The sequence below is a fragment of the Anabrus simplex genome, chromosome 1 (genome assembly GCF_040414725.1).
Source record: "Anabrus simplex isolate iqAnaSimp1 chromosome 1, ASM4041472v1, whole genome shotgun sequence".
NCBI lineage: Eukaryota > Metazoa > Arthropoda > Insecta > Orthoptera > Tettigoniidae > Anabrus > Anabrus simplex.
Window position 1 is genome coordinate 551126837 of NC_090265.1, and position 27452 is coordinate 551154288.

At 40.5% G+C, this 27452-nt stretch overlaps 1 protein-coding gene across 2 annotated transcripts in view; it reads right to left on the bottom strand.

The window, feature by feature from the left end:
- Positions 1 to 27452, bottom strand: part of PAPLA1 (Phosphatidic Acid Phospholipase A1) — a 298948-nt gene that overhangs the window by 106724 nt on the left and 164772 nt on the right. For both annotated transcript variants that reach the window (XM_067135540.2, XM_068225069.1), the window contains exons 2-3: positions 7734 to 8597; positions 3636 to 3967 (exon numbers count right to left, since the gene is read on the bottom strand). In XM_067135540.2, the coding sequence (XP_066991641.2) occupies positions 3636 to 3967; positions 7734 to 8597 (1196 nt within the window). The remainder of the gene's footprint in view (positions 1 to 3635; positions 3968 to 7733; positions 8598 to 27452) is intronic.

Sequence of the window (27452 nt, forward strand, 5' to 3'; positions counted from 1 at the left end):
GGAACAGGCATTAGACATGGTGATGAGCTGTCCCCACTCCTGTTCAACCTAATTCTAGATAAGGTCATTAAAACATGGGAAAAAGAAGTACCTGGAATAATATGGGAATAAAAGCTCACTGGTTCAACATAAAATGGCTTGCCCTTGTTGTCAGCCTGGCAATAATTACCAGGAAACCTGAGGAAGGCAGACACACCATCAACAAGCTTCATAAGATGGCTATCAAAACTAGCTAGGAGCCCAAATATGGAATCACTTGTAACAAACTATGGCAATATCACACAAGTTTAAGTACTTAGGTAAAATCATCGGGAGCAATGGCAATGAAAGAGTAACCAATAAATCCCATGCAGAAAAACTACATAAAGTCTGCAATTAAAAAAATACTTCCTACCAAAGGTGAACTTTGACATCACCATACTGTTGTTCTCCCAGAGACATTTTACATCATCACCAACCATCAACATCCAGGATTATGAGAAAATGGAGCAGCAGATACTGAGGAAAATATTCGGACCCAAGTTTCAAGAAGGTATCTGGATGTGAAAAAGCTAGGAAGAACTTATTCATTAACTGAGCGATTCACTTCAGTTGCATGCAAAAGACGTATGAAGTTCTATGGACATTTAGCAGGAAAGGATAACTCCTGAGTGACTAAGAAAACCTTTTGCGTTATCAATGAAACATGGGTATGCTGGCTAATAGACACACCAAAAGATCTCACAGAAGTCGATATTAACCCACTGACAACAACAAGGACTACATACAGAAAAAAGATTAACACCCATAAATTTGCAACCGAGAATCTAACGGCAAGAAACTTGAAGCTAAGGAACAAACGGACACAAGAAAAAAGACAGGCCCATAGTGGAAGGATGAGAAAGTTTTGGGAAAATTAGAATAGGAAGGTCACGCTGAAGAATTTCAATGCAATATAATGGTTCTATGTGCTCTTTAGAGGAATACATGCGTATAATAATAATAATAATAATAATAATAATAATAATAATAATAATAATAATAATAATAAATAATAATAATAATAATAATAATAATAATAATAATAATAATAATAATAATAATAATAATAATAATAATAATAAAGTGGATCGGGAGTAGAGTCCTGGCCTCCAAACCTGATATTGCAAATTCAAACATAACAGAGAGAGTTGGATTTTTGAAAAGCGGAAAACAAGTCCACTTGACACTTCATAGTATCATATCAGCATGTAAAAAATACAGTTTTTTTACCCAACAAAATTAACTGAAACTCGGCCATAGATTGCCCTACAGAGATCCTGTTTATTCTGCCACCTAATACAGTAAAACAGGGCATCCAAATTGAGGTGGTGGTAGCCTTAAGGCCTCAAATTAAAATTCCCCCAGGTAAGAGGCAAGCATACCTATCCCAATATATATCCATCTGCAAATAACTAGGTAGCTGTGAGCTCAAACGAGGCTCTTTCCATTACAGCATTCTTAGCAATGATGAAATATACAGTAACATTTTCTGCAGATCCAACTTGAGTAATATTGTGATGGTATTAATTAACATATATTCTAACCCTGTGTCCATGAATATTTGTCAACAAAATAAATTAAACACACTCAGAGAGATGCACACAGTTCATGCATTACTGGAATGATAGTATTTCCAGTGACCATTAATAACAATAATAATAATAATAATAATAATAATGTTATTGACTTTACGTCCCACTAACTACTTTTATGGTTTTCGGAGATGCTGAGGTGCCAGAATTTAGTCCAGTAAATCTACCAACACGAGGCTGACATATCTTAGCATCTTCAAATACCACCGGACTGAGCCAGGATCGAACCTGTCAAGTTGGGGTCAGAATGACAGCACCTCAATCGTCTGAGCCACTCAACCTGGCAGACCATTATTAAGTCTTGATGGTATCTGAAACTGAATGCAGTCTATTTCCTGAATTCTAATGTGCTGTGATCTGATAAACATAAACTGATAAACAGTGCACCTTTTTCACATTTCCCACTGTGAGGAAGGTTTTAAAGACAGCCAAAACTACTTTCAAATAAATTGTTCTCTGAGATCCTTTTTTTTTTTTTGCTACTGGCTTTACGTCGCATTGACACAGATAGGACTTATGGCGACAATGGGACAGGAAAGGGCTAGGGCTAGGAAGGAAGCGGCTGTGGCCTAAATTAAGGTACAGCCCCAGCATTTGCCTGCTGTAAAAATGGGAAACCATGGAAAACCATCTTCAGGGCTGCCGACAGTGGGATTCGAACCCACTATCTCCCGAATACTCGATACTGGCCGCAATTAACCCGCCATCGGTATCGTTGTCCGCACTTACGCGAGAGGTAGCGTGTATAGGAGCTCCCTAACATCGGCTTGGTATATGATTTTAGTTCTTATACGAGCTCTTCTCGGCAGTTTGAATAAATTATACTAGTATTTGGGTATTTAGTATATATACTTACATATTTGCATATATCCACAACTGTTTATTACCTAAATACTTGTTTCGACTCGTACACTGTTTTCATTATTATTTATTAATTATAATTAAAATTTTGTTTTAACAGACCGGTTTTATGTTAACTATTTATATAAATTTACATAACTATTACTAAATATTATGAAAAGTAACAAAAATCCTTGGCATTACAAATACTTATTACAGTACAAAACAAATGTTAACATGATTTGTAAACCTCATTATTTTGAGTCATTGTCCTGTTCACTCATTTCTTTCAACTTGCGAAAAACATTCACTGCATACTACTTTTGTTAGTCCAGTGTGTTCTTTGCACGTTGAGCGTTTGCACGCATCACAGCGAGCTGACGTAAATCGGTTTTTTCGATCTGGGAGTAGGCACATCTTGGTTTCCGCCCGGAACGTCTGAAAATATAAACAGTAAACACCATAGCTTTTTTTTTTTTTTGGTAATGATTATAAACAAGTTTTACAAAGTGTCCAATTAGATACTTGTAAAAATGTAGAAGTGAGAACTGTTAGCAATACTTATCCGGGGCTGCTGGTGTCGCATTTCTGACGGGACGTTTTTGTCCAAAGATATTTTTGATGGAATTTCTGAGACCAATTGACAGATCATCGACTAAAGCACGTCTCAACAGATGTGGCTTTACGATTTCCAGGGCAAGATTCTTCAATCCAGCTCAAAATAAGAGATTCACTAGGCCTATTAGCCATTATAATTTCACTGTGATACTGTTTACTAAAACATTACACCAGCACGGAATGTGCAAAAACTGTGACGCCAAAGGTATCGAGGCTAGAATGCTCCTAACACTGCCTGTGACGCGACCGGTATCGTAGCGAGGCGCGGACTAACAGTCCAGATAGAACGCACTTCCCCCACTCCTCCACGTGACATGTGGGCTTGAATCATCGCGTAACGAAGGAAAACATGTGATTCATATACTCATTTGAGAATACCTGGAGTTTGAAAAGTTTGAGTCTTAAACCGAAAAACTTTTCTTAATAAGGAATGTTTTTGTTAGGGGCTACCTAACAACGATACCGATGGCGGGTTAAGCGACTGCAGCTATCGAGCTCAGTATCTGAGATCCTTGATATCAGTATAAATGATACATATGTAACAATATTACTTTTCTAGCTTACCAGGTTGGAGAAAGATGGAGGAATTACAGCTGGTTCCGGTGATGAAGCAGCAGTCTGGTAAGCTGACGCTGGCCCACCTGCACTAACGGTTGGTACAGATGTCATTGTTGCGGCCATCACTGAACCTTGGCTAGGAACCACCAACGGTGTAGATGCATAAGCTGATGATGATAGAGATGGACTGGAGTAGCTTGTTGGAAGGTAACCTGTTACTGGAGCTGAACTTGTGGGACTGATTTCCTTTGGAACTGGAGTAGTAACAGATAAACCTGGAGGCTGAGCGTACTGTAGTCTCCTCTGACCACCAAGGCGGTATGTGTTGCTTCCTCCAGCTAAAAGATGTAAGCATAACAGGATATGAAAAGCAAGTAAAAGAAAAAAAAACTAACACTACAGGATATAAAAATAGATACTATCATATAAATCAGTCTATGGTGAATTGGATAACTAGACCCCTTTAAATATACATTTTAGGAAACTAAAATGATTCTTCTTCTTCTTCTTTTATGACCACATACGATCACTTTCAGTCAGTCCGTCGTTCAGGTCTCTTTGAAGGGATTGTTCGGGCTTTCTGGTCCTCCCAGTACTTCTTCAGACGCTCTGATCTTCGTGCCCTTTCCTCAGTTGAAAATGTGCGTGTTGTTGGTTTGTTTTGTGTAAGGGTAAAGCAGAGGTTTGTATTCTTGAGTTTTGTATTCAATTTTATCTTATTTGTGGTGTCTTCTGTTGTAAGGCCTATTTCCTTCAGATCTTCTCTTACTTCTCTGATCCATTTACATCCTGTTGTGGTATTTTTTGAGATGAGATTGTGTTGTACTAGTTGTTTCAGAAGTCTCAAATCCTGCATCCTCATGATGTGTCCAAAGAATCCCAGTCTCCTCTTACGCATAGTATCTGTAATGGGTTCTAGCTCTTTGTACACGACTTTGTTAGGTATTAACCCCCACTGTCCATCTTTCTGGTATTTTTTGTTGATGCAGGTTCTTCCAATCCTCCTTTCAATTTTCTGAAGTCTGTCAGTCTCTGATTGTTTATTCAGGTAAAAGAGTGATTCTGCTGCATATGTAGCTTCCGGTTTTATAACTGTGTTGTAGTGTTTTATTTTTGTATTTATTGATAGACATTTCTTTTTGTAGATATCCCATGTTAATTTTTGTGCTTTAGCTAATCTATTTGTTCTTACTTGGATTGAGATTTTTTTATTTAAGTTATGTGTTATTACTTCTCCAAGATATTTAAACTGAGTTACTATTTTGATTTTATTACCATTTATGGTGACTTCTTTTAGCTGTGTTGGTTTTTGGGGCATAATTTCTGTTTTTTCAAATGATATTTTGAGGCCAATTTTATTTGCAATGTTTTGAAGTCCTGATATCTGGGTTTTTGCTTCTTTTATGTCCACTGCTAGTAATGCTAAATCGTCAGCAAAACCCAGGCAATTTGTTTTGACTTTTTGGCCAATCTTTATTTTGGGGGGACATTTTCTAAACCATTCCCTCATTACCATTTCTAAAGCACAGTTAAATAATAGTGGTGAGAGCCCATCTCCCTGCCGTAGTCCAGTTTTAATTTCAAATGTCTCTGATGTTTCACCCCTAAACTTCACTTTTGATTTGGTATTGGTGAGAGTCACTTTTACCATATTTATTAATTTGGGGTGTAGTCCAAGGTGTCTTAAAATTTTAAACAGAGATTCTCTATGGATGCAATCATAAGCTTTCTTGAAATCTACAAATGTTATCACCATATCTCTGTTTCTTCCCCTGTTATAGTCCATTATCAACTTAAGACTCATGATCTGATCAGGACAGCTCCTCCAGGGTCTGAAACCACCTTGATATTCTCCTAGTTCTTTATCAAGTTGTAAACTTATCCTATTAAGGATGATTATTGAAAATATTTTGTATGTTATGTCTAGGAGCAAGATTCCCCTGTAGTTATTAGGGTCAGTTTTGTCCCCTTTTTTGTGCAGTGGATGAATGAGGGCTGTTGTCCAGTGTTCTGGTAGTTCTTCTTTAATCCAGATAGAGACAAGTTGTTGATGGAGGGCAACTTTTGCTGATGTTCCTGCATATTTCCAGACTTCCGCAAAGGTATGATCTTCTCCTGGTGCTTTGTAGTTTTTTAATTTATTCAGAGCTTGGTAGACTTCCTTTATTGTGGGGGGATTGATGTTCTCTGGTAATGTTTTTATCGGGGTGTTGGTGTCCAAATGAAGGAGTTCTGTAGGTTCCTCACAATTTAAAAGCTTGTTGAAATGTTTAGCCAGAATTTCTGCATTGTCTTTATTGTTATGGGCCAGCTTACCATCTTCATCCTTCATCAGTAGGGTCGGGGGTTCATATTTTTGGAGCTGCTTTCTGAAGGTTTTGTAGTAGTCCCTTCATTGAGTTTTACTGAACTGTTCTTCAATTAACTGCAGGGTGTCCTTATGATGTTGTCTTTTTATTCTTCTTAAGACTTGGGTAGTTTCTTTCATAACATGATTCATAACATGAAAAATTTTCTACTTTAAGATGATCACATCTATTACAAGAAAGTGGACTAGACAAAAACCTTTCTTACATGATTCAGAGGTAAGATTCCAGAAAAAAAAAAAAAAAATAATAATACTGGAACATGGCCTCCAGAGAGGCCTGGTATAGGCCTTTGGAGTTGATGCCCTATAGGTGACGTGCTCACCTGTGAGGATGGGGCCTACCAACAATGAATGCTAATGTTGAAGACGGCACAAACACCCAGACCAGACCCCCAAACAAAGCAATTAACTAACGAAGGTTAAAATCCCCAATCCCACCGAGAATCAAACCTAGAACCCCTTCGACTGGAGACTAGCACACTAACTATTTAGCCATGGAGCTGCAAAACTTAATAATGAAACAAATTAAATATTCAGGACCACTACTGGATTAAAAATGAAATGGTAAACATGCATTTCCAGTATGTGTCATGGGCTGCAGAAACCAAAATCAAACTCTTCCCTCCAAAACTATCCTACACTACAATAACAAGCAGTTATCTACACATGGCAGATGCCTCATCGGAGGGTCTGCCTTACAAGAGCTGCCAAATTCTGAATTAGGATCAACTTAATTCCAAGCAAGCGAGCTAACAAATTCTTTGTTTTATTTGTTCATTTTATGTTTCAAACCTTAAATCTAAAATACAACATAGCCCTACACAGAAAGCTATTTAGTAATGAATGTGTATAGTATATATAACTTACCAGTTGGTGCAACTGTAGCAACAGGAATTGATTTAACTGATTGTGAAAAACCTGAATACTTTTATTTTTGCAATCAATGAAATTTAATTATGGTTGCTTTCAGGGAACAGTCCTACAAATGAGGCTTGCAGTGCTGTCTCACTGATGCACTACCCACCAGCATCTTGGAAAGATGTGGGATCCAACTGAAATGGCTTTCAGTGCCGGGAAATCCCAGGACGGGTTTGGTTCGCCAGGTGCAGGTGATTTGACGTCCGTAGGCGAGCTGCGCATCGTGATGAGGATAAAATGATGATGAAGACAACATATACACCCAGCTCCCGTGCCAGGGAAATTAACCAATGATGGTTAAAATTCCCGACCCTATCGGGAATCGAACCCGGGACCCCTCTGACCAAAGGCCAGCATGCTAACCATATAGTCATGGAGCCGGACAGCGAATTAGAGAATTTGCTTTACGTCGCACCGTCTTATGGCGACGATGGGATAGGAAAGGACTAGGAGCGGGAAGGAAGCTGCCATGGCCTTATTTAAGGTACAGCCCCAGCATTTGCCTGGTGTGAAAATAGGAAACCACCGGAAAACCACCTTCTGGGCTGCCGACAGCGATTCGAACCCACTATCTCCCAAATGTTAGATATCAGACTGAACAATATGACACACTTCTCTCTAGCAGCCTTCCTGTTCAGGAGAATGTTTCCACAATCTGCCAAATTCTAAATTAGGATCAACTTAATTCCAAGCAAGCGAGCTAACAAATTCTTTGTTTTATTTGTTCATTTTATGTTTCAAAGCTTAAATCTAAAATACAACATAGCCCTATACAGAAAGCTATTTAGTAATGAATGTGTATAGTATATATAACTTACCAGTTGGTGCAACTGTAGCAACAGGAAGTGGTACTTGTCTTGATGATGTATTCAACAGTGGTGGTGCTGGACTGTAACTAGTTTGAACTGGAGGAGTTGCTGATGGTGATGGATGGAGATCAGGCTGTGTTAAAGAAGGACCTGTCTGAAAGGATGGAGGCGATGGTGATGGTGAGGGATGAGTAGGACCAGGAAGCAGTGCTGGAGATATTGAACTTAGGAAAAGTGACTTATCTGTTGCAGCAGGGCTTTGACCAGTTTGAGGGGTGTAACTCGGGGATGAAAATGGAGGTGGTGCAAATCCTGTTGGTGGTTGGATGTGCAATGGAGGAGCAGCTGGAAAAGGCTGAGAAAATGGATCATTTGTTGAAGGTTGATTACTAAAATAGCTGAAAGTAGTAGGCTTCTGTTCTGAAGCTGAGGTTAGAGATGATGTGGGAAGTTGGCTAGATGAGAATGGTACCTGGAGCTGTGGACCACGCTCACTTGCTGCTTGGAGAGTTGGCTTGACTTCAGAAATTAATGGAGATGGCTTGGGAGGGTGGTTGATTGGAAGCGAAGCCCAAGGTTTTTGATCAGACTCTGTTACTGACTGACGAAGGGAGTGTACTTCTGATACAATTGGGAGTGAAAATGTAGATGACTGGCTGCTTGAGAATGCAAGTTGGGGTTTCAAATCAGAATCACTAGCAGCCTGTAGACTTGGTGCAAGCAAGGTGGTGGATGGAAGACTGCTCGAGAATGGAAGTCGTGATTTTGTTTCAGATGCAGCTGCTGGCAGAGGACTTGTTTGTACTTCAGATACTAATGATGTTGGTAATGGCGGTGCATTTTGACCAATAAAGCTGTCTGGCTCACCAACATCTAAAACAATAAAATTTTAAATTAGCATAACTAATGAACAGATTTATCTAGACACAGCCGCATGCCTGGCTAAGTAAAAAGAATGGCAACTTTTAACTCACATTTAGGTAAATATTATCACTGCATTATTTTACTGATTGTCACAATTCTATTCGATATGATACCACTTTTCAGCAGTTACAAACAAAAATTATTACCAACAGAATTTATTCAATTTCATAGCATTCAAAATGCTTTAATTGTAATTTAGAGAAAATTCAGTAAGTAATTTACAAGACCTGTATTCATGACATTCTGTATCTAAGGTTACATATGTATACTTTTCCACACAGAAAAACAGTAATTAAAGTATATTACAGCCATGTCTTGTAAGGTCAAGTGTTAATGCTCATTTTCTGATAAAAATTCATAGCGGTATCTGAAGAAACAGTTTCCAAAGCAATGGTCATAACGTATGTCAAGATAGAGGAATCATCATCATCATCATCATCATCTACACCATGGTAAACTTACACACTAAGACTATAGATATATACAATATAATTATAAAAACAGAAAAATGTCCCACAATTAGGAAACAAAGTCGCAGGACTTGATCCATGCAATGGTCTCCTCTTCTGTTATATGCAAGACCTGCAGCCTACCAGGAAATCATCTCTTACTGCACTAACTAGACTGCAATGCAGTCATATAAATTGTCCCTGCAGAATCCCCACTTGTGCTTTATATGCTTGCACATGACCAGTACAGCATCAGTTCAGCTGTACAAATGTCTGTCTTGGATGATAGAAACCAGGCACTTCAGCACATGAAACGCTGATTAGTTCATGGTTACATGACTTTGCCTCCACTGCCCTTTCCACCGTTGGGTCAAACCCACCTTCCACCAATTGTGTTGCATCTTTGTGTGCTGGATCTTAGCCACTTTACAAGTAGAGACTAGAGGTCTGCATGTAGAGCGATAGAATCATCCTCAAAGACTTTTCTCCACTATCAGAAGTGCTATTTCCTATGGATGTGAGGGGGTGGGGAATAAAGTGTGAGAGAACCAGAATCAAATCTAGCCGATCTTATTGTGCTGCTGATAGTCCTAATGGCTACACTGCCGGGCTGAGTGGCTCAGATGGTTAAGGCGCTGGCCTTCTAACCCCAACTTGGCAGGTTCGATCGTGGCTCAGTCCGGTGGTATTTGAAGGTGTTCAAATACGACAGCCCCGTGTCGGTAGATTTACTGGCACGTAAAAGAACTCCTGCGGGACTAAATTCCGGCATCTCGGCGTCTCCGAAGACCTTAAAAAGTAGTTAGTGGGACGTAAAGCAAATAACATTATTATTATTATTATTATTAATGGCTACACTTAACTGTACATCAACCTTACTGGTGTGACTACTGCAAAGCCAAATAGGTCAACAGTACTCTGCTTTAGAATAAAAGAGCAAGTGTTGCTCCATGAAGCACTGATGCACCTGCTCCGCAAGTTGTGCCTGAGTTTCTTGACAACATTTATTTGAGATTTTACTTTCTGTGCAGGTTAATTAGATAGCTTTGGAATGTTAGGGCTCTGCTCAGGGTAACCCCAAAATATTCATGGTGTCAAGAGATCCAAATCTTAGTACAATCTGCACCGATGCCATGAGTCTTCATTGTTGTTTACCTGCTGATCAATGGCTGCACTGCTTGAAGGACAGGCCAGCAAAATCCCTCTGTTGCATTGTTAAAGTCAACTTATTACATTTGAGCCATTACCTCTTTAAACCAGATATTTTTCTCAGAAAACTGATTGAATATCATAACTTCTTCAATACAGAGGTAAAGTTAAAGATCAGAGCCTAGAATCTCCAGAACAGAAATTTACAATGCAAACTACAAGATTTGGGAAGTGATCAAATAGTTAACTTCTTTTTCCACCACTTTTTCCACACACTACGCAGTTTGCAGGTGTGAACTGTGTTGCACATGTGGATTTGACCCTGTTTTACGGCCAGCTGCCTTTCCTGATGCCAATCCAGTGTGGAGGGATATATTCCAATATTGTGTCATCCTGTGGTGGTAAGTAGTGTAGTGTATTGTGCGCACATGAAGCAATGTGTATTGAGACAAACATAAGCAGCCAGTCTCTGAGTCAAAGGAATTAACCATATGGAGCTGGACTCCCTCACTCTGCCAGAATAGAACCTAGGACCCTTTGAACCAAAGGCCTTGTCACTGACCATTCAGCGAAGGTGCCAGAATAGTCAAATTGATCTATAAAACAGTATTTTTTAACTTTACAACACTACAAGCAATACAATCCAGTAGCATCTCAATGCATGTTGCTTTTTGATTAGCAAGTTGGCCGTGCGGTAAGGGGCACGCAGCTGTGAGCTTGCATCCGGGAGATAGTGGGTTCAAGCCCCACTGTCGGCAGCCCTGAATATGGTTTTCCATGGTTTCCCATTTTCACACCAGGCAAATGGTGGACTGTGCCTTTATTAGGGCCACGGATGCTTCCTTCCCACTCCTAGGCCTTACCTATCCCATTGTCGTCTAAGACTTATCTGTGTCGGTACGATATAAAGCCAATTCCAATTCCTTCTTGATTAGATACTTTAAAAGCTGACCTCTTCACGAATATTTTTTCTTTACAACTGACTTTACACTGCAATAACACAGATAGATCTTATCTGTACGACAGGAAAGAGCTAGGAGTGGGGAGGAAGCGACCATGGCCTTAATTAAGGTACAACCCCAGCATTTATCTGGTGTGAAAATTAGGAACTACGGAAAACCATCTTCAGAGCTGAGGTTCGAACCCACTGTCTCCCGAATGCAAGCTCACAGCTGCAAGCCCCTAACCCCACAGCCAACTCGCTCGGTCACGAATATGTCTGGGTCATTTATATAAATAAAATTACAATTTTGTCTGCACACTTCAAATGTTTGCCTCATACCGCTTTTATCTTGGATTAGGTATTCAAAAGTTGCAAGGGTTCAGTTTAATTTAATTTAATTTTCTGTCTGTCTGTCTGGTTGGTTGTGTGAACAACACGGGAAAATGGCTAGAGAGAATTTACTTAAATTCCGTGTTTAAGTTGAGGAATATCCGAAGCACGCACCAGGTGTGGCGTAGCAATATTAAGGGGATGAAAACACGAAATGTCAACATTTCTCTGGTAATATAAACTGTATCGAAAACTGTACATTATAAAAGTTGTGTAAAATAACATTTCCAATCATTTATGTTTAATGGACTTTCCCCTTAAGAATAATAAAAACAGAGGTGTTCGATATTATAACATTTTCACAACCTTCCAGGTATCTCCGGAAATATTTGTTCCATCTAAAACCAGTACATGACAAAAGTAAAATAAACTACAATTTCCGATCATTTATACCTTACATTTTTCCATACGGGTTGTGCAAAGTACATCATTGTTGAATATCCCTAACATAGAAATACTGTTCAATAGTCATAGTAACGAGCAAATGGAGATGATGGTCGTTATTGTCATGATTATTTTCATAAGGGACAAAACCGCGTGATCATCAGCCTATACTGATAGAGAAAGGAGGATGCTTATGATAACGGCTGAATTGAGAAAGTGGTGAAAAATAATAAAAAAGGGAGTCATGAAGGGAGGTGGAAGTGAAGGACTTCCTTGCCCTCGGATGCACTAATATCACCGAACCAAAACAATGCCGTGGTCTAAGGCCACAAAAATATTTTTAATTTTTTTAGCGTATGGCTTTTGACGCCGCGAGTGTCCGAGGACATGTTCGGTTCGCCTGGCGCAGCAGGTCTTTCCATGTGACTCCCCTGGGCTACTTGCGTGTCTGGGTGTGAGATGATGACGGTAGTGATGATGCAGAGAGAAGGTGACACCCAGTATCGGTGGTGGTGGTGGTGTTACTTGTAGAAACAACATAGATTTGTCCTTGTATGAACATTTATGTCCTACATAAAAATGATATTCCAATGAGTTGTATTTTTTATTTAGTAAGGAGTCATTTTGTGTTGATTTTTTGTATGTATGTGTTTAAGTCGAGATGTTAATAAACAGATGTTCAATAGTTAATTACGTTCTCTTATATAATTAAACCTGATGAAATGTTGTTTCCGTATAAACCCACCTGTATGAATACTTATGCCCCGCACTGTAAATGTTGTGCTTCCTTATTAAAGTTTGCATCTGCTACCTCACATATAAAAGCACACGTGTCTAAAGTGCTGCCGAACGCAGTACGTCCATCAAATAGCGTACCGTACCATACAATATCAAACAAATCATTACACAGAAAATGCGTCAAAAAGTGTGCAACAGATCTCCGTCCCTTTACGGTTGTTTCGGGAATAGATTCCTAGATCTATGTCCAAAACGAGTTACTGTTGGCGCAGACTAGGGACGAATAAACTTTGCCGATATTCTTATTACAACAATTTATTTATTAAAAGATCGCCTTTATGGAGAAATAACAACACAGAATATCCAAGACTTGCTCAGCTAGCGAAGAAAATATTGTCCATTCCAGCCTCCTATGCGGCAATTGAAAGAAATTTCAGTTCGGCTGGTAACTTCATTAGTGACAAAAGGAACTCACTTAATCAAGATTCATTCTGTACTAAAACAAACACAATAATGGTGAATGTTTGTGACGATATTAAAGACAGTACAAGTCAATATTCTGCGTCTACTAACATGGCAAGTTGATCAGTGTTTATAAGCTCACCGGACAAAAAAATAGCCACCCTAGTGCGCACGAACAGATGGATTGTTACGCCTGTACATATGGTGCAGCGAAAGGGTCCCATGCTCGACCACACGCGCACTGCCTCTACGTGAGCACAAGGCGGTAGCGATCAGTGAGACATTGATGTTTCAAGCGGACAGTGTATGTCAACATGGGTAGATGTAAGGAAGTGACAGAGTGGCAAAACGGGGCAATCGCGTTTGGCCGTGTCCATGGTCATACGGTGCGTAAAGTTGCCGAATTTGTTGGTGTTTCGCAGCGGACTGTTCAACGTGTCTACCAGCAGTGGTGTACTATACGTGGCCACGAAACACGTCAGGATTGTGGGCGGATCAAGATCCTGATTGAGAGAGACCGGAGACGCGTTTCACGGCTTGTGAATCAAAATCGCTTCCAAACCCGAACAGGAACTACTGCAATCAGTGAATACAGGTCCATTCCAACCTGTTAGCGAGAGAACAATGCGACGGGAACTGCATGCAATGCACATTTGGAGTCGGTCACCTCGCAAGAGACCATTGCTCACACAGGCTCACAAAGCTGCGGGTATTCAATGGGCTAGAAATCATCGCACGTGGACAGTGACTGGCGGAACGTAATATGTTCTGACGAATCACATTGTTTGCCTGTATTCCAATTACGCATGTCGTCGAGTGCACCGAAGTCTAAATGAAGCATTTCATCCTGGATGTGTGCAAGGTCAGGTTCACGCCGGAGGTGGGTCCGTGATGTTTTGGGGGTGTTTTTCGTATCATGGATTGGGCCCACTCACTCAGGTGGCCACTGACATGAACCAGCATGTTAATTTAAACTTTGTGGATGATCAGGTGCTGCCTTTCTGTCAATATCTGCATGGTATGCTATTGATACCTCGATTTTTCAAGACGACAACAGCAAAGTTCATCGGGCTGGACGTATATGTGACTGGTTTTATGAACACTCCACCACCCTATTGCATATCAATTGCCCTGCAAAATCACCTGACTCGAACCCCATTGAAAAGGTGTAGGACCTGTTGGTAGGACCAGCTGGTAAAACGCCAACAACATCTGGTGGAATTGCACGATCAAATCGTTAACGAGTGGATGCGATGTACCTGCACAACCTTGTAGACTCGCTTCTTAACTGAATCCTTTTTTTTTTTTTTTTGCTTTACGTAGAAACCGACACATATGTCTTATGGCGACGATGGGATAGGAAAGGTCTAGGAATGGGAAGGAAGTGGCCGTGGCCTTAATTAAGGTACAGCCCCAACATTTGCCTGGTGTGAAAATGGGAAACCACGGAAAACCATTTTCAGGGCTGCCGACAGTGGGGTTCGAACCCACTATCTCCCGATTACTAGATACTGGCCGCACTTAAGCGACTGCAGCTACCGAGCTCTTAACCGAATCCAGGTGGTTATGAAGTCCAGAGGTGGAATTATATGGTATTAAATTACGCATGTAATGATTTATCCAGAGGTGACTAATTTTTTGTCTGCAGTCTAGCCTAAGCAAGCATCGCGTGCGGATGTACTGGGTCGAGTGTGCCGGTAGAGCGGGAGTGGAGTGTAGTGTAAGCGGAGAGTGCAAGAGGAAAGCTGAGAGTGACGGGGATGATGATTGGTGTGGAACAATATCGGGCAGTTATTGGAAGATGGCAGGGGAGAAGGAAGGAAACAGCCAAAAGAGAGGAAGGTAAAGTGGAAATGGGAATGAAGGGTGAGTGGATGTTGGTGGCAGCGGTGATTATGGTACTGCTAGTTATAGGGGGCGTGGAAGTAAACCCCGAACCGATTTCCAGTGGCAATATGAGCTGGGAAGATGTGGAAAACATAAGGAGGGTGGTAAAGGACGTTATGGAAGAAGTATGCCCGTTTGAACAGATTCAAAATATGATACAGGAACAAATGAGAGAATGGGTCCAGAAAAAAACGGACGAAAAAATGACCAAAGTGAGAATCAACGAGGGAGAAATTGTCTTACTCAGAGAGAGAATAAGATTTATGGAAGAGATGTTGAAGCTGAAGAGAGAAATAGAAGACAGTAGTCAGGAACGCAGGAAGAATTGCTTATTTATATATGGAGTGCCGGAAGAAAAGGGTGAGGACAAAGTGGGGACAATTTACCAAGTTGTGGACGTCATCCAGAATAAAATGAAAATTAACTTCAGCGAAGTAGATATAGATGATGCAGAAAGGATAAGTAAAGCGCATGGTAACAGGCCTATAAAAATGAAGTTATCCACATCGATGGCTGAAATAGTGATAAGAAACGCGGGGAATCAACAGAGTGAAAAAAAATTGATTAAAAAACATGGAAACAGAAGGGAAAAAGAATCTAAGAATCCTAAAGAAACATTTAGTGAGGGCCAGAGTTCAAGGATTAAGAGCGCACACTAGGGGGCAAGAATTATTGGTAACTACTGGCAGATGGGCTAAATTTTGGACTGTGGCGAAATTACAGGTATTAGAGGAGGGTCTGATGCAGGAAGAAGTTGTGGGGATGAGAGTGGAAGAAAGGCAGGTAATAGAAAGCAGCGCAGGAGAAGACGGGCATGGTGACAAGGAAAGAACAAATGGAAGCAGTGAGCTGTGTGAGCTTAGAATAGCGTCGAGATCGGAAGAAAGGAAGGTAAGAGGAGCACAGAGGAACAGTGAGATCATAGAGGCGCTTGTAGAAGGAATCGGTGAAGTGCTGATGAAGAGAAAAATACAAGACAGGGCAAGTGGACACACGCATAGTGAAAAGAATGGTGTGACGGAAGAAGCAGAAATAAGAGGAACTACTATTTAAGGGAGAAGCATGAGTTTAAAGGACCTATGGGGTAAGAAAGGTAAAAGTGAGGAAGGCATAGTAACGAGAAGTAAAAAGTCAAGTAGTACTAGTAAGCAAGCTAGGTATTAATGAAAGGTTATTCGGTTTGTAAATAATTAGATTGGAAGACGTTAAGAAGTTAAATTTGGTAGGTGCTGGAGTGAGTTCAATGTATTTGAGCTAAAGGCGAATGAGTTATTTAATGTGCAATTCAATGTGGAGTTTGGATTGGAAATATTGGAAGGGGAAGGCATTTGAATTTGAATTGAATTTGAATGCACACTTGAAAATATGATTATTGCAGCTTGGGAGTGTTTCCGGTTTGCTAAGAGTGAAATTTATTTAAATGGTAAGAAGTGGGATGATGATGTCATAGAACATAACGAGAGGTAACTTGAAAGTAAAACAGTGCACAATGAGGTGGTGGTGATGATGATGACGATGCTTGATGTTTTAAGGGGCCTAACATCTAGGTCATCGGCCCCTGATGGTGGTACGAAATGAGACGAAATGCAATGACAAAATAAAAATCCAAAATCCTCCACTGACCAGAATTCAAAGCGTGAGGACGAAAAATGAACGGATGGATATGAAGTTAAAACAATCAGTGGAGACGACCCGCAATGCCTCAGTCTCAGAAATTGACGGAAAACAATACTAATACTGACCAAGGGACTGCTTCTATACCTCAATACTGAACCGATGATGCTTGCAAGCTAAAGGGGTCCAAAATATAGGTCATCGGCCTCTCATAATGGTACTTATCGCTTGGAAAGTAGAACCATGGTATTTGACATAGTGCGGTACTAATCAAAAGTATCGTAGACTCGCGGTATTCCACACATTATGGTACTATTCACAGGTAATGAAATTCGCACATGTAATACAGACCTATGTTGTTTCACACATAGCGGCGCCATTTACAGGCAACGCAAAGCTATGGTTTTCATCACATTAGTGTACTAACCACAGGGACTCGTACTATCACGTGGTGTTCCTTATATAGTGGGTACTAATCATAGGCAAGCCAGAACCCTGGTGTCGCTCATAAAGTGCTACTAATCATAGATACTGTAAAAGCCTGACCGCACGGTGCTCCTGATTGCTACTAATCAAAAACCTATTTGGTACCTAACATAGTGGTACTACGCGCAAGTAATAGTGACCCATGGTGTTCCCCGCGTGGTGGTACTAATCGCAAGTAGTTTCATGGTTCTAATCCAATCATCCCTTGGTCGCCCCTTCTAGTCGCCTCTTACGACAGGCACGGGATATCGTCTGCGTCCCCCACCCACAGGGGGTGTGTGTTTAGTCCGCGAGAGGTATTTTATTTCCCTCAAGTCCGCCGGCAAGCCGGTTAGGACCCCCCTATCCGCCACCTGGGACGCGCCACGTGGGAGAATCACCTCTCGCCCTGCTACGCCAGCGTAGTAGGTTCGTGGCACAAGGAGGAATCAGTAAAAAAATAAAGGACACAGACTCAGCAGATGACACAACGTTATGGCTAATCAGCAAGGTGTAACAGATCATAAGTGAATATGTAGGAGTGGAATGTATAATGACTTGCTGTGTCAGCCAGGAGAGGAAAAGTAGGGCACTCCCCTTCACATGGGTGGCCATTCGCCAGGTTGCCGTAGTGCCGTTTAATTTATTTTAATTTTTCTTGTTTTAAGTCATTTTGTTTTTTCTTTCTGTTCATACAGTTGCCGTGTGTATGATTTTGTTTTGTTTCGCCGATGCTCAGTTTATGTTTCATGGCGATGTATTACCATGGCGATCAAATCTCCAATAGGGGCTGGCCAGGGGCCATTTTGCCGTGGTGAAAATTATTCATTCTAATTTTCTCTATTTTGGTCTGATTGATTGCTCATTTTATCTAATTTAATTCAATCTAACTTTCTGTTAGTATAATTATTGTGTTTCCTTGTTGCACCAGCCGCCTTGCCTCAAGACTACAAGCTGATAGCCAACCCGCTCTCGAACGTATGAGGTTCGAATGAGCGTTGTGCCAGGCTCCTCAATTTCACCTATCCTATCTGACCTCCCTTGGTCAACTCTTGTTCTTTTCCCACCTCGACCGGTACTAGAGCACTCTAGGTCTAGTCTTTCATTTTCACGCCCTTCATGGCCCTTGTCTTTCTTTGGCCGATACCTTTGGATCCCTTCCATTTTCTCTCTCTGATTAGTGTTATATAGAGGATGGTTGCTTAGACTTCCTCATAAAATAATCACCACCACCACCACCGAGCGAGCGAACTGGGTCGTTTGCAGAACTCTATTCCACACCGTAACATTTCTCCAAGGTGTAGCCGGTATCACGGTACCATGGTTTGGAAGGATCCGTGAGACTGGGAATGTGAAAAGTTATAAATTTTCATTTTACTCTAACGTCAAGTTCCTCCTACTATGTTTGAATCCAAAATAGAAACAGGTCATTTAACATTAATGGAAAATATCTTAAGCCAGTTTTCGCCTTTACAGGCGTCCTCTACGGTAGCATCACCTGAGAGTACACGTGGGTATTAGTTTTTTTTTTCTTTTTTGTAAACGAGACAAGCCAGCGCGGGACAAACTCACTGGTATTAGTGACTAATGAATACTACTTGACTTCCACTATGGACGTCACAAGACATCATCAATTAATTTGAAAACAAGAAAGATAAAAAATATTTTATGACTTCATGAGTTTTCGTTTCATTTTATACGAAACTTGCAAGTGCACTCTTTACAACAGAAGGTTACTATTTTGTCTTTATTAATGTTTGAAAAAAGCTATACCTAGACTTTTCATTTGTATTCCATTTATAATATAGTAAAGCTGTAATTTAAAAATTTCACAATCAACGATACAATTACGTGTGTGGCATTACTGAAGAAACAATTTTCATTATATTATTATTATTATTATTATTATTACATGTAGACGAGGTCTCCCTAGAGTTAGTCCACATTATGAACATTTTCTTCAATGACATTCTAGCGGGGAACACGGTCGTACTACCATTAATCCTGGTTCTGTTATTCAGCCTGCTAATAAGCAACCCTTCATACATCGACCTGAGGACCACTAAGAAATAATGCTCGAACTTTTAGGAGCTGCTACACCTTATTTTCATAAGATGTCACTAACTGCGCCCTAACAGTAGAGCCCTGCACGGATGCGATATCGCGAAGTTAGGGTGTTGGCGGATACAAACTGAATGACAGTGCGGATAATTTTGCTGATAATTTCTAAATAATGAATTTTATTAATTTTCACTCACGTATATTCTTATTTTTGCTTGTGGTTAGGCGACCCTTGACAGTGGTATGGGCGGATGGTAACATATAACGAACCTTGAGACCATAAAGCCGTAAATATTAACGTAGCCTAACAGGCCTCTGCCCGCAATTCATCGAAGGAATAAAAGTCAATACGTCGGTAGTTGTCGCAAGAGAAAATCCCTTATAAACCTGTGATTGCGAAGGGTCTGGTGCCGGGTATCGGGCCAATTGTATTAACAGATCTATCCGTTTCAATACCTTGGGTGTAATATATTGTAGTTAAATAGTCACAATATTCGCGGATAATCATTGGTGGATGCGGATAATATGTTTATATCCGCGCGGGGATCTACCTATCAGCACTCAGCTCCCCGCCAATAACGGATCCCGCAGTCGCCTTCTCATCTTGTCAGAGAGAGGGAGACACCTACGTGGCCCGCCCCACCCCTTCAGGGTGGAAAAGGAAAACTTTCGGATAGGGTAAGATAGTATAGGACTTTTCAAGGTGTTGCTGGTCCTCTCCACGTGGAGTACAGACATACCTAGGTCGGACGGCTGAGGCAAAGTAAGCAACAAGGCTCTCAACATGTAAAAGCAACCTTAAAATCTCTTGGCGGAAGGAGATACTTTAGTGGTGTTATAATGTAAATGTTAGGAAATGTTGAAGTTCCTACCCTATTTCATTTAATTATGTAAGCCTCTCCTCAAATTATTTATTACATTTCAAAAAGAATGTAGGTGCCAACATATGGCTACAAACTTCTGAAGGACGCACGAGTGTTGACTCTCGTTTCCCCCTTTCAATCTTCTTCCAAAGAGACTAGAATTATTTTAAATCTACATCCTTTACAAGTTTTCAATTGTAATTTTCTCTCCCCCCTAGTCACAGATTAGTTTGGGCTTAGACTCTGCATAATTGGGAATTTATGCCCCATTAGATGTTTAATGTGTCATTATTTGGGAATCGTGAGTAATGTTTTCTATGCCCACATTCTCTTTGCATTGCTGGCCTATTCTACATTTAAATGTTTGCTTCGATTATGGATCTAATTTGCGATTATGGCTTTTTGTAGGATGAGCTCTGCTCCCTTTATTTTCCTGGAATATCTTCCCTATTTGGATATCGGGATGAATTTTCCTTTGGAAAGGGTAACGAGCATTGACACCGTAATCGATTTGTACCTCAATGTATTAAGGCCTACTGGGTCTATTACGAATAAGTTATTTCCTAGTGCTCTGAGAACACCAAGTATATTTCCTATTAAATTGTTATTTCTTAAACAAAGAAAAGAGAAAAAAGAAAGAAAAGGGAAATCATTGTTCAACTTTAATATATATTCTTATCTACGAAAGGCTATGGTGAATGTAGGCCTACTTATTGATCCTTCATCCAACCCTAAAGGCCCTGCCGCTTCTTATTCCCCACACCCTGACTACCATAACAAGAATTATTATTATTATTATTATTATTATTATTATTATTAAAAGCGAATAGTTCAACTTCTAACCATACGCAATTTCAGGAATTATCTTGAAATATATGCTCGTTAATTCATTTCCGGATGTCCCAAGGAACCTTCAACTACGACTGAGTATGTTAAATTAAAATCATCTATAACAACCACTGAATCATGTTCAAATATAGAATAAAATTCGGATATTATTATTACTAAGCGACTTTAATGAGGCGAAGTTAGGGCTCCTGGCCGTTTCTTACACGTAACCACTTCCATTTTTACAATTTAAGACTTTCAACAATTTACATTTTAATATATACCGGTACTAAGAGTATAAAAACTGAAATTATCTAATTAAAACATATTAAATCTTTACAACCTAAAGTATAACATATAGGTAAACTAACTAAAGTAAGAAAAGTATAACTAAACTATAAAGTATAAAAAGCAACACGTTACAATAAACAACCATGTTCACTTTCACGTATGCAGTCCATTCACACTCACGCCCAAAACTGGAAGTGCTACGTTAAACGCAAGGTGCCATTGTTTCATTTCTGTTACAAGATCCTACTAAAACGCACATCAAATTTATCTAAACGACGTACTGGAAAGAAAACTACGCTGCGATGTTCCTCGGTAGGGAAGGGGGCTCCCAGGACGTTCTTGCGCGTATTTTCGTAACCATTTAAAAAGTGCACACAACAGAAGTTGTAAAAAAAATCATTTATATTGAACAGTTTCCAATTTATTTTCTGAATTAACTATGCGTTACAGATATATCGACGGACCAAAATTCTAACCCTAATAACTTCAGTTCAATAGAGCCACGACAATATAACCCGATTATTAGACATTCTTTCTTAATAATAATAATAATAATAATAATAATAATAATAATAATAATAATAATAATAATGTTATTTGCATTATATCCCACTAACTACTTTTACGGTTTTCGGAGACGCCGGGGTGCCGTAATTTAGTCCCACGGGAGTTCTTTTACGTGCCAGTAAATCTAGCAACACGAGGCTGTCGTATCTGAGGACTTTCAAATACTACCGGACTGAGCCAGGATCGAACCTGCAGAGTTGGGTTCAGAAGGCCAGCGCCTCAACCGTCTGAGCCACTCAGCGCGGCTTTCTTTCTTAATCCGTTCACCCTCCAGGGTTGGTTTTCTCCCCACGGACCAAGCGAAGGATCCTACTTCTACCGCCTCAAGGGTAGTGTCCTGGAGCGTGAGACTTTGGTCGGGGGATACCACAGGGAAGGAGGACCAGTACCTCGTCCAGGCGGCCTCACCTACTATGATGAACAGGGACCTTGTGGGAGATTGGAAGATTCGGAGGAATATACATGGAAGAGGGAAGGAAGCGGCCGTGGCCTTAAGTTAGGTACCACCCAGGCATTGCCTGGAGAAGTGGGAAACCACGGAAAACCACTTCGAGGATGGCTGAGGTGGGAATCGAACACCTCTCTACTCGGTTGATCTCCCGAGGCTGAGTGGACCCCGTTTCAACCTTCATACCACTTTGAGCCGGGAATCGAACCCGAGCCTCTGAGGTTGGCAGCTAATCACACAAACCACTACACCACAGATATACGACGAGATAATTATCTTCCTTTCATAACAAAAGGAATACGAAGAGTTCCGATCCTCTGCAAATAGACACATAAGCAAACGAAAGGGAAAGACCGTGAAAAGTGTGAAAATGGAAAATTCTCCAGGCCTCGCAACCCAATACTGTCGGGCTCAGAGGAAAACACAAGTTGAGCAAGTAGAAGCAATATTAGACACAGCTACGGGGCCCGTGATAGTCGCTCCACGGTCCCAAGTGGACAGCCCCCAGTGAGAATGACAACAATCGAAACAATAGGGACGAGGTATTTAATTTCAATATCATACTTGATTTAAGGATGATTTGAATCTTAAGACTCCACGGTGGGAAATAAGCAACGGTGTCATTAATTTACCACGCCTGCAGAAAGGCAGTTTTTGAGAGCATGATTCGATGCGGGACACAAAGAATATTGATGAGGTGACCATGTTTCAGGAGTACCTTGACACCAATCATAAAATGAACGTTGTTGGCTTTACGTCCCACTAACTACTTTTACAGTTTTCGGTGACGCCGAAGTGCCGGAATTCAGTCCCGCAGGAGTTCTTTTACGTGTCAGTAAATGTACTGACACGAGCCTGACGTATTCGAACACCTTCAAATACCACCGGACTGAGGCAATGATAAAGTATAACCTATAACTGCGGTCAAAAAACGGCATTATATTGTTAAAAATAAAACGAATCATTAATGTTTGTGGGATGTGCCTAGTTTGTTTAGATGGAAAACTGACGTGTACAGTAAAGAAACAGTAGGGAAGTTTAGTTTATACCTTTATTTAAGTGTGATTATTTGTAAGCAGCTCAGATTGAACGCAAGGCGGATGTTTAAAAGGCGGATGGTAGTAGTAGTAGTAGTAGTAGTAGTAGTAGTAGTAGTAGTAGTAGTAGTAGTAGTAGTAGTAGTAGTAGTAGCGGCGGATTCGACACCGAGATCTTCAACACAGACAGCTTACATTACTTAGTCGATCGACACTGAATAAACTTTTACAAATTAAAAATAAGCCTGCAAAAGGAATGCAGATGAATGAATTTGTTCTATTAGCTGTAATTAGCCGGCCCCGCGGTGTAGAGGTAGCGTGCCTGCCTCTTACCCGGAGGCCCGGGGTTCGATTCCCGACTAGGTCAGGGATTTTTACCTGGAGCTGAGGACTGGTTCGAGGTCCACTCAGCCTACGTGATTAGAAATGAGGAGCTATCTGACGGTGATATAGTGGCCCCGGTCTAGAAAGCCAAGAATAACGGCCGAGAGGAGTCGTCGTGCTGACCACACGACACTTCGTAATCTGCAGGCCTTCGGGCTGAGCAGCGGTCGCTTGGTAGGCCAAGGCCCTTCAAGGGCAGTAGTGCCATGCGGTTTGGTTTTAATTAGCTGTAATTAACGTCAATCTCGTGATCAGTTCACTGTGGACCAGTGGCGGCTCGTGATCAATTCCACCAGTGGGGCCCCGATATTTTTTTTTTTTTGCCATGGGTTTCTACACTGTACTGTACTGTACTATCCTGTACCACAAAAACTCTAAAAGACAGTACATATAGCAACATATATCGGCCTAAATATATACAGTAAATAGTTAATAATAAATAGAATTGAACTCACCAAATGGCACATTACTTATAAAGCAGTTGACCACGCTATTCTTCTGACTACCGGGCGAGTTGGCTGTTAGAGCCGCGCGGCTGTGAGCTTGCATCCGGGAGATAGTGGGTTTGAATCCCACTGTCGGCAGCCCTGAAGATGGTTTTCCGTGGTTTCCCATTTTCACACAAGGCAAATGCTGGGGCTGTACCTTAATTAAGGCCACGGCCGCTTCCTTCCAACTCCTAGGCCTTTCCTATCCCATCGTCGCCATAAGACCTATCTGTGTCAGTGCGACGTAAAGCCACTAGCCAAAAAAAAAAAAAAAAAAAATCTTCTGACTGGCAAACATTTCGATGACTCTGTTGTTGAAGTTGGGAACTTCAGCGATTTCCTCTTTATGAATTGATCAAACAGTGAGTTAATTCAGTCTGTTTTGACCCATATTATTCCAAAGGTAAATATTGACTCTTTTTAATATGCTAAAACGTCGCTCTGCTTCCGCTGTTGAAACCTGCGTAGTTACTGCAATTTGTAGTGTTGTGTACCTCAGAGAACGATTCTTCAAAGGAATGTTTCATGAAGAATGTGAACAAATCACGGACAGAAGGAATATCTTTAAATGTATCACTGCGATAAATCACTGAAAGTTAAATTTCTCAGTTTATCTTGGGAAATAAATGGACTGCAACTCAATGAAAAATTATTGACTAAATTCGTTGTAAAAATTCTCTGGACGTAGCAAACATTTTCAGATCAATCGGTCTTTCAGTTGGTTTATCACAATATCACACACTTCTTTGGCATCAGATTTACACCACAGCTGTATTCACATCTTTTTGTTGTTGGAGTAGAACATTCATCTTCGTCTACTTGATACCTTTCATTGTTCTCTCTTATTTCAGAAACAGCTGTTTCAAAACCATGTAATGCATTGGATATGGTAACTGCATTGGCATTCTGAGTCGGAATCGTGTTATACCTACAAAATATCGACATGTTCTCATAGAAGAATTCCAGAAAAACAAAAATTCTGAATTATTAAGTAATTGCTTAAACCAAAACACTCCCTTATTGTTACATCATCCCAACCATCTTCGTTCTCAATCCTCTCAAAACACTCCACTACTCAGCAACCTGAGACTGAAAGCTCCATCTTGTTGAAGAAACTGATCGCAATACATCACCTCTCTTAAGCGATGAAGAGTAAAACGTAGTGAATTCAGTAATGTTTGCGAAGAACAACCGAACAGATTTCATGTTCTTGCTACAAGCATTTCGTATTACCAAACGTAGTTGATGAGCGTAACAGTGAACGTACTTGGCATACGGAAAAGAATTCTTTATAAGAGCCTGAACACCTCCCTTACTTCCTTGCATCACCGCGGCTCCATCAAAGGAATGGGCTATGAGCTTTTCCTCAACATTGAAAGGTTCAAGCAGTATTTTCAGAACGTCGCTGAGACCATACCTGTCCTATCAGTAACATTTTCAAAGGAAAGGAATCTCCCAACAGGTTTATTGTCCTTAATGATAACACTACTCAGCATGATTTTTGCGGCAAGACATCTGATACATGATTTTAACTAAATAAGGTCTCCCGATTTCAGAAATGTCATTGGTTCTATTGTATCACATCTAGTTTTCATGATATTTGCCATTTACTGTTTGAAAATGTGTCATTGCGGCACAGTGCTGCATTGTGATAACGGCGAATCGGGTGTTTGTGGATTCCTACAAGAGAAGCTTAAAGGCTGTACTACTTCATAACGGAAACATTCTAGCTTCGATTCCTGTGGCACATTCGGTTTCACTAAAAGCAAATTACAATATATCACAATGCAAACTGTTTTAGATAAAATCAAGTATCGTGAGCACCGGTAAATTTAATTTCGTGTGGCTATTTGTAGCCGAATGCAGCCCTTGTAAGGCAGACCCTCCGATGAGGGTGGGCGGCATCTGCCATGGGGAGGTAACTGCGTGTTATTGTGGTGGAGGATAGTGTTATGTGTGGTGTGTGAGTTGCAGGGATGTTGAGGACAGCACAAACACCCAGCCCCCGGGTCATTGGAAATAACCAATGAAGGTTAAAATCCCCGACCCGGCCGGGAATCGAACCCGGGACCCTCTGAACCGAAGGCCAGACGCTGACCATTCAGCCAGTGAGTCGGACGTGAGCACCGGTGGGATGTGTGTAGTGACTTGAAGGTGTGTGGTATTGTATTAGGACAACAACCAAGCTACACTAAATTCCCTTGTTATTTATGTGAATGGGACAGCAGAGCTAGGGGCAAACACTGGTCTACACCTTCCTGGCCCAAGCGACAAGTTTTGACACTTGGTGTGAAAAATGTTACAAATGCTTCATTAGTTGACCCACAAAAAAATGATTTTGCCACCGCAACACATCAAACTGGGAATCATGAAGCAGTTCGTTAAGGCCTTGGACAAAAGTAGCCTCTCTTTCAAGTACATTGCAAGCAAATTTCCACATTTATCTGATGCAAAAGTCAAGGAAGGCATTTTTAATGGCCCACAAATTATAAAGCTTATGAAAGACAGAAACTTTGAACAGACGATGAATGCCATGGAACTTGATGCATGGAATTCAATAAGAGACGTCATAATGAAGTTCCTAGGAAATGAAAAGGATGAACAATACGAAACAATAGTGAAAACGATGTTGGGTGATATGAAAGAGTTGCGTAGAATGAGTCTGAAACTGCACATTCTCATTTCGATCAATTTCCGAAAAATCTTGGGGCTGTTAATGAAGAGATGGGAGAGAGGTTCCATCAGCTCATCAAGGAGGCAGAAAGAAGATACCAGGTGAGGTGGGATGAACCAATGATGGCTGACTACTGTTGGTGTTTGAAAAGAAAAGACAAACTTTGACGCAGTCAGACGCCGGGGAGACAAGCGTTCATTCCAAACGGTCATCTAGGACTGTTAAAGTTTATTTTGTTCACATTTATGAATTCATAAAGATACTGAATAAAAGTTACATTGTTTGCTTGTAAATCACGTTTAATTGTAAAAATAGAATGCATTCATTGCCTCAGAGTTGTTTATGTGTAAATCAGTATTGTATTTCAATAAATGCTAAATATTTCATTGTAATTTTATACTCAATAATTAATCATTGTATATAATAACTCAAGACAATATTTAACTATTTCAAAAGATATATAATAATACAAAGAAATATAGATATTTCCAAAATTATAAACATTTTTCAGTACTTTTGGGTCGATCTCTTATTTTGATATACCTATTGCGAGAAAACGTGACGTGATACGTAGAAACGGACAACGGATTCGTGTTCAGCGACCCAAAATTAGTTAAGATCACATATCACACCTCTTGCCGCAAGAAAAAAGTTTTAAAATGCTGGGTTGTGTAACACATTG